Genomic DNA, 20,407 nt, shown 5'->3' on the forward strand with positions numbered 1-20,407 from the left:
CACTTATTTTATTATTTTTTGCAAATTAACTGTCAAACTTTTGAGATATAACAATTCGAACTATAAATAAACAAAAAATTGGAGTAAAACAACACTAACTTCAGGTGAGGACAGATTATTATTATTATTATTATTATATAATAATAATAATAATAATAATAATAATATAATAACAATTTACAAAAAGATAAACTTACCGGTTTTAATAATAGCAGGAGAAGCAGGATAGCTCGAATATAAGTAGAAAAGTAGTCAAAATTTTCTTATGATGAATAATAAATCAATATTTTAGTTCGTTTGCAAAATAACTATGCGTTATGCCGGTTATGCCCTAAAAACATTGTGTACTTCTGAATAATAACCATGACAACATTTTACTTGTTGAATTTTAACTTTTTTCTGCAATGTCTTCGACCATTTTAACAAAAGATATACATATAGAAATTCCGAAAAGTTTATTACACTCGAATACTATATGAACACTCCCGTTGAAAATGACATTACACAAATAAATCAGAATAAAGAAATAAAATGACTGCTTTCATAGAGTACTTGTGACAGTGGTAACTTGGAGGGGTTAATGAAAGGCAGGGTTGGGTAAGTAACTACTTCATGAAAGTCGTTTACTACAATCGCCCTCTGTTGAAAATTGCCGGTAACTATCGAAAGTCGGTAATTTGTCCTATTTGTACCAATCAGAGTAGCTTTTAAATAGCAGTGGTGAAAAATGGTACTATTCAAAGTAGAATTCAAGTTGCGTCTACATAACTACAACTACACAACTGTGAACTGTCTTCAGTTTTCTCATTTTCTCATTTTTGCAAAGTCGCAAACAAAGGAAACAAAACAAACAAATTGTTGACTCCGTGTTTTCTTATTTACTGTCTTACACTCTCTTATTTATTTTATACAGCTGGCTAGAATAGAAAATGTTTAATTAACGCAGGCAAATAATAGTAGGTATTTATCTATAAGTAAATCTTTATGTTAAAGTCGTTAAAGTCGTACAAAATTGAGGTTATGTTTACATTACATTTTGTCTATATTTTGTCAATTGCTAAATTTGAAACTTCTAACTATACATGAAAGAATATTTTTTTCATAATTATATAATATTTTATTATTAATTTTCATGTTATAATTAACCCTAGAACGGAAATATGATTTTTTATACGCTGCGGACAACTGGGGTGGTTTGGGAACCCCATATTTATTAAAACATTTGTAAAGGGTTTCCGTTTTATGGAAAAACAATGTGAATTTTTTTTCGTTTTTCAATAGGGTAAGTGTGTCAATTGTGGCGGGTGCTCCAATTATGGCGACTTTGTAAAAAATAGAATTATTTACTATTTTAGAATAATATAGTTATTTGAAAATGATAGAAAAAGTTATTTTCGACCTTACTCGATATAATTGTACGAAAAAAAAAACACATTTGAACTATTATTGGTTTAATTATTTAAGTACAAAAATTGTGCCCCGCCATAATTGGCACATTTTCATTGAATGTGCGTGCTCCAGTTATGGCGCGCAACACAACCTCTAAATACACGTTATTTTCCCCGCCGTAATTGGCGCGCCGAAATTGACTCAACCGCGCCATAATTGACGTTTTTAATCCTAATTCTTATTGCTTTAATTTTGTTTAAATAATTAATTTTTATAAAGTTTTTATAAAAGTTTTATTATCTATATGACACGGGCTTTTAGTTTAATAAGACATAAATTTACTTCTTTCATTATAATTTTTGAATTTTCTATTTCAAAGACGGCTAAACCAGAACCGCGCCATAATTGGCACACTTACCCTACGGAAATATTTTTAATATAGGGTAAGTGTGCCAATTATGGCGCGGTTCTGGTTTAGCCGTCTTTGAAATAGAAAATTCAAAAATTATAATGAAAGAAGTAAATTTATGCCTTATTAAACTAAAAGCCCGTGTCATATAGATAATAAAACTTTTATAAAAACTTTATAAAAATTAATTATTTAAACAAAATTAAAGCAATAAGAATTAGGATTAAAAACGTCAATTATGGCGCGGTTGAGTCAATTTCGGCGCGCCAATTACGGCGGGGAAAATAACGTGTATTTAGAGGTTGTGTTGCGCGCCATAACTGGAGCACGCACATTCAATGAAAATGTGCCAATTATGGCGGGGCACAATTTTTGTACTTAAATAATTAAACCAATAATAGTTCAAATGTGTTTTTTTTTCGTACAATTATATCGAGTAAGGTCGAAAATAACTTTTTCTATCATTTTCAAATAACTATATTATTCTAAAATAGTAAATAATTCTATTTTTTACAAAGTCGCCATAATTGGAGCACCCGCCACAATTGACACACTTACCCTAATCAATTTTTATTCGTTTACAACCAAAAAGTATTGACTGCAATAAATATTTTTTTTATCAATTTATAATTAGAATTATCATTATAATAAAACATTTTTTGATATAATATATAAATATTTATTTTACTTTACGAAAAATATTATAGCAGGCTTCACACTCACCTGCTAAAACCTACTATTTACTACATTTTTTTACGATTTGCTACTATTTGGATACTTTTTTAGATTTGTGACATGAAAGCTGCTTTTTTCTTTTTCTTTTTTTTGAGAATTTGCACAACTTTAAATTCGCTAACAGTTGAAATAAACAAATTATTCCCAAAAATTTTAATAAAACTCTTAGAAACGATTCAATTATTTTCAAAATTTTGAAATTCAATAATTTTCTATTTCAATATACTTTCATAAAACTATTTTAATATGATTTTTAAATAGAATTTAATTATTTTCATAAATAATGAAATTTTTACGGCAATTTAATTATTTAAAATACAATTTTTATTACATTTTTTCGAAAAAAATCAATTATTAATAGAATTTGAATAAAATTCTTAACAAAAATTCGATTATTTCCAAAAATTGTAATGCAATTCTTCGCAGAAATTCAATTATATTCAAAAATTTTAATAAAATTTTATGTAAAAATTATAAATAACCTTCTATAAAATTTTAATTAAAATCATCGAAAAAAATTATAAAAATTCAATTATTCTCATAAATATTAAAATTTTTTGCTGTAATTTAATTATTTTTATAAATAATAAAATACTTTATAAATTTAATTATTTTGAATATAATTTTTTCAAATTCTTCGCAGAAATTTAATTATTTTCATAAATAAAAAAATTTTGATAGGAATTCAATCATTCAAAATACAATTTTCATAAATTTTTTCGAAAAAAATCAATTATTTAAAAGAATTTTAATAACATTCCTAGAAAAAATTTAATTATTTTCAAACATTTTTCAAAGTCTACTATTTTAATAAAATTTTCCAAAAGAATTCAATTATTTAAAAAAAATTGATAAAATTCTACGCAAAACATTCAATTATTTTCATAAATAATTAAAATTCAACTTTTTAAAATAGAATTTGCATAAATTTTCTGGAGAAATTCAATTATTTAAAAAATTTTAATATACATAATTAAATTAAATTAAAAATTAAAATTATCAAATTAAAATTAAATTAAATTATTAAAAAATAAAAAAGAAAATTAAATTTTTTTTTATATAAAATTTTTCTCACGGATTCAATATTACTTTCATAAATAATAAATCTCATTAGCAGAGATTTAATTATTTTCAAAAATTTTAATAAAATTCTTAGAAACGATTAAATTATTTTTAAAAAACTTTTTCGAAATTCAATTATTTTCAATATCTACTATTTTAATGAAATTTCTCAATAGAATTTAATTATCTTCATAAATAATAAAATTTTTACAATAATTTAATTACATATTTAAAATACAATATTCATTACATTTTTTTGAAAAATATCAATTATTTAAATGAATTTCAATAAAATTTTTTACGGGAATTCATAAATAATAAAATTTGCGTTAGAATTTAATTATTTTCATAAATAATAAAAAAAAATTTCACAGAAATTCAATGATTTAAAATACAATTTTATTTTCATTAAATTTTTCGAAACAAAATCAATTATTTAAACAAATTTTAAAAAAAATTCTTCATGAGAATTCAATTATTTAAAAAAATGTAATGTAATTCTTTGCTAAAATTCAATTATTTTCATAAATTTTAATAAAATTCTATATAAGAATTGAATTGTAATTATTCTTAAAAATTTTATTAAAATTCTTCGATAGAATTGAAGTTTAAGAAATGTTAATGAAATTTCTATAATGAGAATTTAATTTTAAGAAAAAAAAACATTAATATTTTTGATGAAAATTAGAGAAAAATCAGGTTAATAAAATGCAGAATAAAATTTTTGTTATTTTTCTAAATCAATTAAAACGAGTTTCTTAGTCGTCAAATTTGATTCTTCGATAGCTACTTTTTTACTACTTTTCTCGGTCTTAAAGCTACTTTTTGAAAATTATTTATCGATTGCGAAGTCTGTTATAGTAAAAAATGAACAAATTTTGAAAAAAAAATTAATTTGTTATAAAGAAATGATGATCTGAAAGTTTTATCGGTTTTTTTCTCTTTTTATTTTCAGTAAATAATTACAGGAGAATTTTCCATGGAACGGAAACACGAATCAGACTTTCCTTCTTGTTACTGATCGTCTGTCAAGCTTTACACGAGGGCTGGCACAAGCAGAAGCGCTAATGAGCTGGGCATCTCTTGCTCTAGAGCACATTGACGAGAGTGTCCTGTTGAATTCGAGCTTCTATAGATGAAGGCTCAACCCGCACCAACGTTGCATTCATGTCTTCTCTCTATGCCTAGAATATATATTATATGCAAATATGAAAAGTATTTCGTCCCGCAAAGAATTTCAGTCTACTCAACAAATTCAAATTCATTAATCACAAAGAACGAAATTATATAGATTTCATAACTTGGTAATATTTTTACATTACTAATTTTATTTTATTAAATAATTAATTTAATGCTTTTTAAATAATTCAGCTCTAAATAAGTATATAAGATAATAATTAAAAATAAAATAGTATTAAAAATATCAATTTACTAATTATTATTTTCATTATATGAACAAAATAAAAAAAAACTAGCAAATGTTACGAGCGTAGTATTCCATTTATAATAATTATTACACAATGTACAACATTTTTTATTTAAAAATATCAACTTAATTAACTAATTCATTATTATTATTTATTGTTTTCAAAAATTTTAATAAAATTCTTCCCAGAAATTCAATTATCAATATAATTTTAATTAAATTCCTCAAAAAAAAATTCAATTACTTTCGAAACAATTTTAATAAAATTTTTGAAAAGATTTTAATTATTTAAAAATTTTTTATTAAAATTCTTGACAAAATTTCGATTATTTTAATAAAATTTTAATTTTTTTTTATATAACGAATTAAATTGTTAGAATTTTTAATAAAATTCTGAGTAAAAATTCAATTATTAGTTTCAATATAATTTGAATCAAATTTCTGGAAAGAATTTAATTATTTTCAGCACAATTTTAATAAAATTTCTGAAAATATTTTAATTATTTAAAAAAGATTTATTGAAATTCTTGGCAAGATTTTCATTATTTTTAATTGAAATCAATTTTAATTTTTTTTTTTGCAAAGAATCCAATTATCAGAATTTTTAATAAAATTCTGTGAAGAAATTCAATTGGGGGCGCATGATTATTGCCCAAAATTCAATTTCATAATATTCAAAACATCGAAATTCTTATTATCGAAACGTCATTTCACATAATTTTCATATTTCTAAATACCATTCAACATAATTTTCATTTTGTCGAATAATCATTGATTCTAATTTTTAAATAATCGAATTGTTTTTTAACATAATTTTTATTCTGACTAATGTCTATTGGTTAGAAGTATTAAATGTTCGAATTATTAATTCGTCGAATGCTCAAATCATCGAATTTTCAATTCGTCGAATGTTTAAAACGTCGAATTGTATATTCGTCGAATGCTGAAAACATCGAATTGTCAAATCGTCGAATGCTCAGAACCAAGATTCGACGAATTAATAATTCGAACATTTAATACTTCTAACCAATAGACATTAGTCAGAATAAAAATTATGTTAAAAAGCAATTCGATTATTTAAAAATTAGAATCAATGATTATTCGACAAAATGAAAATTATGTTGAATGGTATTTAGAAATATGAAAATTATGTGAATTGCCGTTTCGATAATAAGAATTTCGATGTTTTGAATATTATGAAATTGAATTTTGGGCAATAATCATGCGCCCCCTGGAAAGAATTTAATTATTTTTAAAATTTGAATAAAATTTCTCGAAACAATTCAATGGATTTATACAAATTTTTAAAAAAAATTAGGAAAGAAAACAACTAACTTCATAACGATTATTAATAGATAGTGGCGAATTTTGTATGGAGATAACTTCAAAATAATCAGTGAAGAAAAATTTTATTAACCTTATATTTATTTGCATTTTACCTAGAGGATAATGAATAAGAATTTTCATTAAATATTTTTGCAATGCCATTTTTCGAAAATATTGTAGGTGACTCGTTTATGAGATATGGCGGTTTATCAATAAGACAGGTAGAAAATAAGTCATATTCGTTTTATTTTTAAACTATTGACACTTGAGTGTAATCATAAAAATTGAGCAAATAATTTTTGTTTTAAAAAATAATTAACTTAAATATTCATTACAAAAGATTAAGAAATCGTTAATAATTTAATTAACAGTTATTTTAGGTAAATTGAATTTTAATTAATAATATTAATTTATACTTAATTAATTAAATAAATCACATTAATAAAAAAATGTAAACAAATATTTTTGATGATATTACTTACTATTATCAACAATAATAATAATAATTAGGTATTTAATTTTAATAATATTAATAACAAATTAATTATTAAAATATTAGTTACTAACAAGTGTTGTCAGTATTAATTATAGATTTATCAGGGAAATGTCAGGGATTTTTAGTAAAAGTGCTGTAAAAAATTGAATTTTTAAAATTCATGAGAAAACTCTGAATTTTTATGTTTTTTTTTGTTTGTCTCGTAAACTACCTATGAAATTACAACGAATTTTAATACAAAACCTTCAATTTTTTCTATAACTTACAAATAATTTATTTTCAAATAACTTAATTTTTCAAGAACTACTTATCATAAAATTATGACTTATAAATTATTTAATGAATAATTTTTACAATTTTCATAAATACTAGATTGATAGAAGAATTTCAGTTAAAAGTAATAAAAAAATTGAATTTTGAAAAGGTTACAAATGATTCCAGAAATTCAATTATTTTCAAAAGTTATAGAAATTCTTCGCAAAATTTCAATTATGTTCTAAAATTTAAAAATAAATCTCGTCAAATTTTCAATTATCTTTATAAATAATAAAATTCTTCTACGAAATTCTATTATTTTTAAAAAATTTAATAAAATTCTTGTCAAAATTTCACAGGAATTCAATTATTTACAAAATTTTTAATAAACTTCTTCGAAATAATTCAATTATTTTCATAAGTAATAAAATTTTCACAGGAATTTAATTATTTAAACAAAGTTCTTTTTAAGAATTCAATTATTTTTATAAATAATAAAATCCTGCACAGAAATTCAGTAATTTTTATAAACTTGAATAAAATTCGTTGGAAGAATTAAATTATTTTCAAAACTAATAAAATTCTTCGCAGAAATTCAATTACCTATGTTTAAAAATTTTTTTAAAATTCTTATCAAAATTTCAAGTATTTTTATAAATAATAAAATTTTTCTTCGAAATTTAATTATTTTAGAAAAATATTAATAAAAATCTTGGGAAAATTTGAATTATTTTCATAAATAATAAAACTCATATCAGGATTTTAATTATTTTTGATTCAATTATTTAAAAATTTGTTGATAAAATTCTTTATGAGAATTCAATTTTAACAAACATTCAATTATTTTTTAATTTAAATAATTGAATTCTTCTAGAGTTTTCTAATAAAAGTTGATTTAAAAATGAATTACCGAATAATCAATTTATTATTTATGAAAATAATTGAATTCTTGCAACGAATTTTATTACATTTTTTTTTAAATAATTGAATTTTTTTGAGAAATTTTACTACTTGTAAAAATAATTGTATTCTGGCGAAGGATTTTTGTAAATAATTAGTTATCTTTTTTGAAAAATTTTATGGTAATTTAAATTTTTTTGCCTTTTTCATGTTTTATAATAATATTCTTATAAATTGTTGAATTTCAAAAAGGTTTGAATTTGAATGTTTTGAAGAATTTCAATTCCTACGGAAAAATAATAATGATTAAATGTGACGCGATCTGAAGAAAGGGACCTTAAAAGCAAAAAATTATAGGTTATGTTTGCAATTTTTTAAATAAAAATACAAAAAAAGGATCAACTGTCAATATAAATCATTGAAGTTTAAGTCTTCATTAAAACTAAAATATTTAATAAACACTGATTTTAATTCGAAATAAGTAAAAAGAAACTTTCAAACAAGAAAAAAGTAACTCTAACCCAACCTCAAAATGATTTGCTTCTAAGGTCCCTTTCTTCAGATCGCGTCACAAATACTTTTAAAAAAAGAAGTTATTGATGTTTTTGAATAATTTTACAATTAAAGAAATTTGTAAATAAATGTAATAGAACATTTTTTTGAGTATCTAATTTTTAGAGTGAATCAGAGTATTCTTTGGGGTCAGGGAAAAAGTGAAAATGTTGTTTGGAAATCAGGGAAAAGTCAGGGAAAAATAAACTAAAAATTTTTGTGGCAACCCTGTTTATATTAAACTAGGTATTGATTATTATTTTTTCGGCTTTTTAATTAATTCTTATAAATTATGCATTAGCTTTTGTTAAAAATATTTTGATGCATAAAAATTGAAAGATAAATCGTAAATTACAGGACGATTGTTCGTACGTCTGGCAAATACCAGCAAAAGAACGCTGCGAATGGGTGAAGAAGACTCCTGATTGTGATGCTAATTACGGACTTTCTTATACGCAAATACTGTTTTGCACATTCACCACCGAAAATCCACCTTTATTTATTCTGGGCTGCATTTTACTGATACTCTGGCTACTTTACCTTTTTCTAATTCTCGCAACAACTTCTGATAATTTGTAAGTAAAATTATTCAAACATTATATACAAATATTTTATTATTAGGTATTATATATTAGCCTGAAGTCCGTAACGTTTTTAAAAAATAATGCAACGATTTTTTTTTTGATTTTTTATTCTAAATCATGATATTTTTTAACAATTCTTCCAAAGTTGAATTATTTTTTAGAATTTTTGAATAATGTACAAAAGTTTTAATTTTTAAGGGCACTAACAAATTAATAATTTTTTGTACCTATTTAAATATTATTACTTACACTTTCATAATTTTTGAAATTTCAAAGATTTTAATTTAAAAACATTTTGAAAATGAATTATTTCGATAAAAAATTCTGATTTAACACTTATTCTAATTATTTTCTGAAACTTTAACTAAAATTCATTTTTAAATCAATTCTTATCATAATTCAACGATTAGAATTCAAGTATTTAAGTACAAAAATAAATAATTAAGATATAATTAAGGATAGGAAAATAAAAGACAATTTAAGGTTTTCAATAATTTGAACTTCACGCGAGGACAGAATATCTCGATACTATTATATTATACATAATATAATAATTTATCAAATTTTTGATTTATTTTTATTTTTTTTTAAAGTTGAACAATAGAATGTATGTAGCTTCTGAAATAGCCATACAAATCAGTCCTCTGCTGCAACCCAGCGTACACGAAAGTCAAAGTAAAACTACAGATAAGGGCATTGCCCCTGTTAGAGGGTTTTATCTCAACTTTAGTGTGCAGCAGGTGTTTGTGTGTAATAAAGTTTAATTATAAAATATCAACAAAAACGAATTAAACCATAATCAACAAATGGCATAGAATTTGAAATTTAATCATTTCTAAAAAATCCTAATTTAACGCTTTTAATTGTTGCTTACAATTTTCAATTAGATGAACTTCAAAAGATTTCAATTTAAAATTTTAGGAAATTTCAATTTTTAATTAATTTAATTAGAAATTTTTAACAACTTATTTTTTTAATTTTAATAATTCAAATTCTCCTGAAATTAGTTAAATTTTTTAAATATATTTAATTAATTCAATTATCTTGATAAATATCAAAATTCAAAAATTTCAAAAAAATTTTTCGCAAGAATTTCATTATTTTTATAAATAATATTTTTTAAATCAATTCAATAAATTATTTTCAATACAATTTTGATGAAATTCTTTTAAATAACATTATTTTCACAATTTTAAATAAAATTCCTTCAAAAAATTCAAATAAAGTTCTTCGACACAATTCAATTATTTTATGAATTGTAAAATCCTCATCAAGAATTCAATTATTTTCATAAATAAGAAAATTCTTCGCAAGATTAAAGTATTTTCATAAATAATAAAATTCTTTAAAGGAATTCTATTATTTTTATAAATTGTAAAATACTTGGCAAGAATTCAATTATTTTTGTAAATAATAAAATTCTTTTGAGAAATTCAATTATTTTCAATACAATTTCAATTAAATTTCTACGGAAAAATTCAAAATTCAACATAATTTTAATTAAATTTCTCTAACAAGTTCAATTAATTTTAAAAATTAAAAAAAATTTTTCTAAACAATTCAATTGCCCTCAAAAGTTTTTAATAAAATTCTTTGTAAATTTCAATTATTTTTAAAATTTTCAATTAAAAATTATTTTTAAAAATTACCATATTTTTACGAAATTTAATGAAATTCTTCAAAAAAATGTGATTATTTACAAAAACTCTAATAAAATTGTTTAAAAGAAATTAATTTTCTATGAATAATTTTAATATAATTTAGTAGGAAAATTATTAATTACAATAATTAATAATAAACACGATAATTTATAGACTTGAAAGAAAATCTTCATAAAATTTAATTAGTTTCAAAATTTTCAGTAAAAATTATTAAAAAAACTCCATTATTTTCAAGAAAATTAATATCAATTTTTCAAATCAATTCAATTATTTTAAAGTATTTTAATAAAAATCATGCCAAGAATAAAATTATTTTCAATACAATAGTAATTACAGTTTCTCGAAAGAATTCAATTATTGAAAAAAATGTGCATAAAATTCTTGAAATGAATTCAATTATTTTCAAATTTTTTGATAAATATTAATAAATTATCAAGTGAATAGTTATAGTACAAGTGAAAAATAATAATAATAATAATAATAATAATAGCTAAATTTAATCACCCGTTTATAGTTTTAAATGAATGAATTATTTCTTTATTTAAATTTAAATAAAGAATGAAAAAATAAAAATTGATATTTTAATTTATTTTCAGTTTTTGTCCATCTTTGGGAGTAATTTCCACGGTATTCCGACTTTCTGATAATATTGCTGGAGTGACAATTTTAGCTTTTGGAAATGGAGCACCTGACATATTTACTTCTTTGGCTTCCAGCCCAGATGACAGTATGATCATGTTCACAGAATTAATAGGAGCTGGAGTTTTCGTCACTGCTCTCATTGCTGGCTCTGTGGCTGCATTTTCGCCATTTCAAGTGCATTGGAAGTCCTTCGTGAGAGATTGCACTTTTTATATCTTAGCTACCGCCTGGATATGCTATCTTGTCAACGATCAAATTATTCATTTATGGGAAGCTCTAAGTTAGTTGGAAACATTTTCTTTTTTAATTATTGTCATTTTTGCAAAAAGTTTTATAACTTTATTATTAAACAAGGTTGTCACGAGTCAGGGAATTCAGGAAAAAATCAAGGAAAATTAGGGAAATACCAGGGAATTTTATCAAAAATACTGTAAAAACATCTAGAATTACTAATAAAATTATGACTTTTAGTTAATTAATTAAATATTCTTTTTGAAATAAAAATAAGGTTAAAGGGAAATTCAATTCAACGAAATTGAAAACAATGGGGATTCGAATTAATTATTTTTATAGAATTTTCATGCCTCAAAGATTTCTATCGTCTGATCAGAGTTTCCATGAGATTTTTTTGGTTTTATAGAAAGAAACTTTTTTTGACGCTTAGCGTCGACGCTAAAGTCAGAGACCTTATATTGTTTCTTAATAATAATGATAATAGTAATAATGATATTAATAATAATAGATATTTCAATTTATTTATTTATATATAAAGTTTTATTCTTTTGATTTTTTTCAGGTTGTATTGGGCTTTATGCTCTGTTCATTACAACTGTCGTACTAATGCAAATTTACGATTCAAGAGAGGAAAACAGAAAAAGTTAGTTTTTTAATGACTTGTTTACTTTAATTTACTTTCTTAATTTATCGATATTTATGGAGGTCAATTTTTTTCTTTAACTGAGTGAATTCTTTATATACGCTTTTTTTATGTAACAACTGTTCAACAAAAGTTCATTGAACAAATTTTGAAAATTTAGCATAAAAATCAAACAAATCAAATCACTCATTTTTTTATTAAGGGTGGAGTCCCATAACAGCGTTTTGCGTTGCGTCGTAATGGGAGAGAAAAAGACGCAAATATACGTTTGCTGCATTCTCTCTCATTACAACGCAACGCAAAACGCTGCCATGGGACTGCGGCCTAAGTTACAAATTTTGCATATTCCGTATAAGAAAAGGAATATGTCTAAAAATATATATTAATAATCATTGTATTCCGGTAATCTGTTCGCAGCTTAAAGTTAATTGTTGTTTGCTTTTTTGTTTCCTAATTTTTTAAATAATTTTTCTTTTTAAATATTTTTAATTTTAAAATTAATATATCGAAAATCATTGAATTCTTGCAAAGAATTTATAAAAAAAATTTGAGAATAATTTAATTCCTTTAAAGAATATTATTATTTAGGAAAATAATTGAATTCTCGCGAAGAATTTTGTTAAAATTTTTGAAAATTCTAATCAAATTCTTTTTTAAGAATTTCTTTGAATTCTTTTTAAAATAATAAAGTTTCTTTAATAATTTTAAATGAAAATTTTGAAAGTAATTGAATTTGATGAACAATTACTTTCAAGTTTTTAAAATAATCGTATTTCTTAATTATTGAAATTAAAAATTTAATTATTGAATATTGTATTAAAATTTTTGGAAAATAATTAAATTCTTCTCAGAATTTTATTACAATTTTCTAAAATAATTTACGCATTCAAGGAATTTTATTAAAATATAGAAAATAATTTAATTCATTAAAGGAATTTTATTAAAACATAAAAAAATAATTTAACTCTTTCGAAGAATAGATATTATTACAGGTTTTGATAATAATTGAAATCTTTCAAAAAATTTTTTTAATTTATTGAATTAATAATCTATTCTGTTAATAATTGTAATTAATAATTTTACTATTGAAATTTTATTAAAATTATTGATAAAAAATTAAACTCTTTTAAACAATTTTATTAGAGTTTTTGTACATAATTAAATTTTTTTGAAGAATTTCTTTACATTTTTTTTGAAAATAATGTAGTTTTTTGAATAAGTTTAATTGAACATTTTGAAGACAATTGAATTAAACTAAGAATTTTTTTCAAATTTTTAAATTATGCGTGTCTGTCGATAATTAGAATTAAATATTTGATTATTGAAGTTTATTAAAATTGAATTTAAATTGTAATTAAATTCTTGCAAAGATTTAAAAAAATTTAAATATTTAAAAAATAATTGAATTATTTCGAAGGATTTATTAAAATTTTAGAAAATAATTGAATTCTTTCGTGAAATTTAATTAAAATTTTGATTATGAAATTATTCAAAAATTTATATTTGAAAATAAAAAATTTTTAATTTGCATAATAATAAATAAATTGAATGTCACATTTCGCGCGCGTAACATTTGCTAGTTTAGTAAATAAAGTTGAAAAGAAAAACATCATTTTAATATAAATTTATAGAAATCATGTAATACATTTTTGAAAGGAAAGAAATGTTAAGATTATTTATTAGAATTTAAAAAAAAGAAGAGTAAAATTTGGTGTAAAAAGTAAATTTTCGAGAAAAAGGGGCTCTTTTCATTTATTTATAATAATTCTCTTTGATTTACAGACCGCTTTCCAAAAATGGTAGATGTGGAAATTTTGAGAATGTTTCTAGCGAACAGAGACATAACTTATCAACCCCATCGTCGTTCTCGTGCAGTTAATCTTCAAACTAAACTTGGTTGGTTTATTTATTCAAAAATGACATATTTTATCGTATATACACGTTATATATATATTATATTTTCAATATTTTATCATATAAACAAAGCAGGAAATCCTAAGTAAAGGGCTTTCATTCATAATAATGGAGAATCCTACTTGCCTTTCAGTGAATTTTCGAGTTAAAGCCTTCTTACGGTAGTACGCAATGTTTTTGTTATAATATGTATATAACGGGGTTTTGCATGTAAAATAAGCAAAGCGCAATTTCTCTTCTCGACAAAAGCAACAGTCAGAACATAATTAAAAAAAATTTTCATTTTAATAAGTTCTACGAAATGAAATTACTCTAACTGTTGACAATATTTATCATTTTTATAAAATTAAATTTTGCAATTAAAACATCAGTTGTATTTAATTATCAATATTTTTTAAATACTAAAATTAAATTAATGGAAAAATAATTGCAATTATTTTAAAAATATTTGATTAATTATATTGTTATATTTAATTAATTATTTATTTAGTAGGGGAGAATGGTCCTAAGTTGTCCGCCTAAGCAAATTGGTCGAAAATAGTAACAAAATGAAATTTAATCACTTCGGCAATTATATATTAGTGTTTAGAGATCGTTTTGCTATAATTTTGTGGCATTTAGAACGTTTTAGAATGGCTTTTGTAGTCTTAATATAATAAATAGTGAAAAGCTGCATTTTGGACATTTCGGAAATAGCGGTCCTAAGTTGGTCACCACTTTTTTTCGCTTGTGTATAAGGAAGAAATGCATATTCTTTTCAATTACGCAGAAATTTTACAAATTTGATACATTTAGGAGAATAAAAACGCATTATTTAACTATTTTTGTTTAGAAAATGAAGTAATATTTTATTTCATTTATTTACAGTGGTGGATGGCTGTAGAGACAGGCGTTTTTGTACTATGTCTTTTCTAATGTTTTTTAAACATTTTTTTTTGCTTTTTGTCTTTGTTTAATTCCTACGTTACACTTTTACGGTCTTCCTCGTGATGAAAAACACAAAAAAGAAATAAAACATAAATATAAACAAACAAAAACAATAGGTGGCCAACTTAGGACAGAATAAAGGAACTAGCGCACACACTCATTTAGAAATTTTTAATTATTTATCTCTTGTAGCTGCTCTCGAAAAAACAAGAAAAATTAAATTTTTTTGGTCGTAAACAATATTATTGTCCTCACAATGCGTAGAAGAATCTTAGATTATAATTAGGTCCATAAATTATATCATGGTTTATCAATATATCATACCACAAAATTATAGATTCGTCCAGTATACCATCTCTGAGAAATGCAGGGTGGCCAACTTAGGCCCACGGCCAACTTAGGACCACTCATCTCCCCTATTATAATAGTTTATATTCTGCAAAATTATCGTAAGAAAGTTTTTCTTCACCTTGAAAAAAAAATTTCTTTTACCTTTCATGAGCTCTTTTAAAAGTCAAGTCTGGAAAATTTTGTTTATGTTTTAATTTCAACTAATTACTCAAAGTATGATTAACATAATAATAAAATATATAATGTCTATAACTGTATTCTGTTTACGTAAATTAGATGTTGCCATCGCAAAGGAAATGGAAAGAAATAAATTGGATCAAGAGCCATTGGAACAAAAAGTATTTGAAGAGAAAGAAAAATCCTCACGACCTAAGGGTCTTTTTCGTGAGTTTCTTTTCGACGTATCGCCAATAAACATTGACGACTGGAGATCTGGAAACGCATTTCTCAAGACTGTTCTTTTAATTCGTACTCCTTTTATGTTTTTTCTTCAGTTATGTGTTCCAGTGGTAAATGAAACTGCTGAAAAAAGAGGATGGTCCAAATTGTTAAATTGTTTGCAATTATTTTTGACGCCAATTGTTGTTCTTTCATTCTTTAAAGGTGATAATCTTCAAATTGGTTATTAAAATTACAACCTTAAATTTATCAATTTTAATTTATTAGGATCAATTCATTTATTATAGAAAAATATCGATGGCTGCTAAATATTTTTCGTCAGTTTAAATATTATTTAAATTTTATCGTATTTTTTAAATTGTTCTCATGAATAATGTTTTCATTTAGATAAGCCATCGATTATCAATTTAAATGAAAACAAATTTTTATTTTGCACATTTTTTCATTTATTTACAGAATATTGACATTTATGGACTTGATTTAAACAAATTTTAATAACTAATTAATAGTTTAATTAATTTAATTGTTAATTATTAACTAATTAATTTTAGTTGGAATAATTTTCCAAAATTACGAACTAATTAATTTCATTCATTAGTGAATTAATTAATTTTTTTATTAACATTATCTTTTATTAATTAAATATAAAGTCAAATGTCATTTAGAAGTTTCTTAATTGTTATATAATTTAATTATTGAATAACCGTGAATCTACCTATTAAAAATTACTTAGTCATTATTTTCTTTTATGCGTTAATTAAACTCTGATTACCAACGTTTCAGCGTGGAATTCGAAGATTTATACGGTGCCTTCAATTGCACTGGGGGTGCCAATTTTTGCTGGAATTGCCATAATTGTGTTTTTATTGACTTCTGCGGACAAAATTCCATACTTTCATAATGTAAGTTATTTTTTACTTCAAAAATTATTTCATCTATTCTTGAAATCAAATAATTTTCTTTCATTAATAATAATATTTTATAAATTTTTATAAATTTTAATAGTTTGTTTTTACTACTTTGTAATAAAATGGCCTAGATTTTTGTATTTAAATAATTGAATTCTCGAAGAAGTTTCTAAAAATTATTCAAAATAATCGATTTTGAGAAAAATTTTAATTGATAATTTTGGAAAATAACTAAATTTTAGAAGAGTTGTAGTAAAAATTTTTTAAAACAATCAAATTTCAAAATTCTGAACAATTCTGTATATCCAAAAATTTCAATTGAATTTTATTCTTTTTAATTAGTTGAATTTTTCAAAATTAATTGAAAAATCTTTGAATAATCGAAATTTCGTAAAATTTTATTAAAAGCAAATTAATTTTAAATTGTATTTTAAATCGATTTCCTTTTGTGAATAATTCAATTCTCAAAATGTCTAATCGAAATTATAAAAAAATAGCAAATGTTACGCGCGGAACGTGATATTTAATATATTATTATTAGGTATGCAAAATACAAATATTTTTATTTTCAAATATAAATATGTGAATAATTTCATAACTAAGGTTAAAAAAATTCACTTATTAAGTACAACATAATTAATTATTATTGTTTTTTTAATATACCTAATTCTTCGCAAGAATTCAATTGTTTTCATAAATAATAACATTTTTCGGAAGAATTCAATTGTTCTCAACAATTGTGATAAAATTCTTTATAACAATCCAATTAGTTTCAATATAATTTTAATTAAATTTCACGAAAGAATTCAATTATTTTTGAAAATTTTAATAAATCCTTCGAATCAATTCAATTATTATTTTAAAATAGTAAAATCTTTTCAAAAAATTCAATTATTTTCAATAAAATTTAACAAAATAATCCAATTTTTTTCTTTATTCGTTATAAAATTTATCCAAAAAATTAAACTATTTTTAAAAATTTTGATAAATCCTTCAAATCAATTCAATTTTTCTTTTGAATTTTTAATTAAATTTTTCTAAAGAATCCAATTATTTTCTAAAATTTTTATAAATTCTTTAAAACAGTTTAATTATTTTTATAAATTAATTATAATAAAATTCTGAGAAGAATTTAATTATTTTCTAAAATAATTTAATTCGTTCAATAGTTAAATGTTTCATTGAAATTATTAAGAAACACTATTATTTGAAAAACTTAAAAGAAATTGTTCTTAAAAGTCAATTACTTTCGATTAAAATTATTAAAAAAACTCCATTATTTCAAAAAAATTCTTAAAACGAATTTACGTAATTACGATTTTTAAAAATTTTAATATAACTCTTCACGAGAATTCAATTATTTTCATAAATAATAAAATTCTTCGAAATGTTTCAGTTATCCTCAAACTTTTTGATAAAATTCTTTGCAAAAATTCAATGATTTTCATGACATTAATTTTAAAATTGAAAATTAATTCTGGAAAATTACTAATTTTTAGAAAAGTCGTATAGTCAAAAATTTTTAAAAACAAACAAATTTCAAAATTCTTAACAATTCTGTTTATCGAGAAATTTTAATTGAATTTCATTCTTTTTAATTAGTTGAATTTTTCAAAATTAATTGAAAAATCTTTGAATAATTCAAATTTTGTAAAATTCTATTCAAAGAGACAATGAATTTTAAATTGTATTTTAAGTCGAGTTCCTTTTGTTAATAATTCAATTCTCAAAAAGTCTAATGAAAATTATAAAAAATAATCGAATTAGAAAAGAAAATGAGTTAAAAATTTTGTAAATTAATTTAATACTAGCAGAGTTGCAGTAAAACTTTTTATAAATAATTAAATTTCACAAGGTTTCACTTAAAAATCTTTGAAAATTTCAATAATGTTGTAGAAGTACAATTATATTAGGTAATATTTCTTTTTCAAAATTATTGAAGTTTTAAACAGTTTTATTAAAAACTTAAAGATAATAATTGAATTTTTAAATGATTGAATTTAGAAATTTTGAAAAATTTAGAACAAAAATATAAATTCTTTCTTTAATTCCTGTAAGTAATTAATTCAATGCTTTTAAAGAAAAATGTGAAAAAATATGAAAAAACGTTTTTTATAAAGATAAACATATTTGAATCATGATTCGATCATCGATTCGAAATAAAATTTTTATAATAAATAAATAAATAGTACATTTAATATATTTTTTTTGTTTTGTGATTTTTTTAAAAATAGTGAAATAATAATCTGTTTACAATGTTACATTTATGTATTAAAGGGCTTTGCTTTTCTGGGATTTGGAGCAGCGATGTTCGTTGTTTATTTCGTCGCAGGAGAGGTGATGTTAGTTCTCCAATGTATTGGATACGTTAGTGGAATATCGGATGCAATGTTGGGAATAACATTTCTTGCATGGGGCAATAGTATCGGAGGTGATTTTAAATTTTAAATTATTACTATTATTATTATTGAAAATGCAAATTTGCAATTGCAATTGTTAAACAGAAATTACCTTTCCCATATAGTGGAGAAAAAATCGAATTTCACATAATGACGAAAGTATAAAAGAAATATCAAATGAACAGATAAAACTTTTATTTTCAACCTTAAGTTTTGATTTAGAAATAAAAGAAGTATTTTAATTTTATAGGAAAAAAAGCAATTTGATTTGTAATTTTAAATGAAATTTTATTTTGTTTTTTTTTAAAAAAAGATAAAAGAATTTGAAATAAAGAAATTGATTTTTTCTTCTTGCAGATTTAATATCTAACGTCACAATAGCGAAGAAAGGTTTTCCTCGAATGGGTTACGCTGCCTGCTTCGGTGGACCAATGTTTAATACTTTATTGGGGTTAGGCTTGACTTATGGCATCGCTGCAGCCAGAGCCGAGGGGAACTTAATTCAAATTCGAATCAGTGATATGGCCCCTGGATGTTTAGCATTTCTCTTTTGTTCATTATTGGCATCTATGATTTATTTAACTGCCACTGGTTTCCTTGCCAGGCGCTCCTACGGTTTCTTACTTTATACAATTTATTTTTCCTTTATTTTAATTTGCTTTCTCAGCGAATTTCACGTGATACATCCCCTCGGCACTGATCATCGTCCTGATTAAATTAAACACCTAACACGTAAGTTTCTTTTTCCTTTTTTATAAAAAAACATTAATTTAATTTTTATTTTCTTCAATTTTTAAATTAGACTTCAAATTATAATCAGAAGAAAGACATCTTCGAAGCAAAAAGTTCCGCTAAGTAACAATTTTTGCAAATTAGTCAATTGGTCAGGGAAAAGTCAGGGTATTTTATTAAAAGTACTGGAATAAATTAAATTTTTAGAATTCATAAGAAAATTAAATGAATATGAATTTCAATTTTTGTCGCAGGAGGTTTCGCTAATACAAAATAAAAACAATACAATTTAAAGAGTTATTCGTTTAGTATAAATGCATGTAATAATAGGCAATAAAAATAAAATGACAAATATTTTTTATACTCCTTTCATCGGACACATTACATAGTTGGGATGAACTTCAAAAGCTTTTAATTTAAAATTTTAGAAAATTTCAATTTTGAACGAATTTAATTAGAAATT

The 20,407-nt window shown here is 22.4% G+C and overlaps 1 protein-coding gene across 1 annotated transcript; it reads left to right on the forward strand.

Moving 5' to 3' along the window:
• The first annotated feature begins 6,538 nt into the window (after positions 1-6,538).
• Positions 6,539-19,928, forward strand: LOC122504093 (mitochondrial sodium/calcium exchanger protein-like). The gene is made up of 9 exons (XM_043614991.1): positions 6,539-6,568; positions 8,908-9,125; positions 11,392-11,717; positions 12,234-12,314; positions 14,097-14,210; positions 15,783-16,109; positions 16,689-16,807; positions 19,091-19,244; positions 19,570-19,928. Exons 1-9 carry the CDS (start codon positions 6,539-6,541, stop codon positions 19,926-19,928), a joined length of 1,728 nt encoding a protein of 575 aa, XP_043470926.1.
• Positions 19,929-20,407: the final 479 nt, after the last annotated feature.

The sequence above is a fragment of the Leptopilina heterotoma genome, unplaced genomic scaffold (assembly GCF_015476425.1).
Source record: "Leptopilina heterotoma isolate Lh14 unplaced genomic scaffold, ASM1547642v1 Lhet_278, whole genome shotgun sequence".
NCBI lineage: Eukaryota > Metazoa > Arthropoda > Insecta > Hymenoptera > Figitidae > Leptopilina > Leptopilina heterotoma.

Bases quoted from the DNA above. Each gene is read 5' to 3' on its own strand.
- LOC122504093 (XM_043614991.1), top strand. From the start codon at position 6,539: ATGAGATATGGCGGTTTATCAATAAGACAG. The intron at 14,211-15,782 runs GTTGGTTTATTT...TACGTAAATTAG, and splicing joins TAATCTTCAAACTAAACTTG to ATGTTGCCATCGCAAAGGAA. The intron at 19,245-19,569 runs GTGATTTTAAAT...TTCTTCTTGCAG, and splicing joins ATGGGGCAATAGTATCGGAG to ATTTAATATCTAACGTCACA.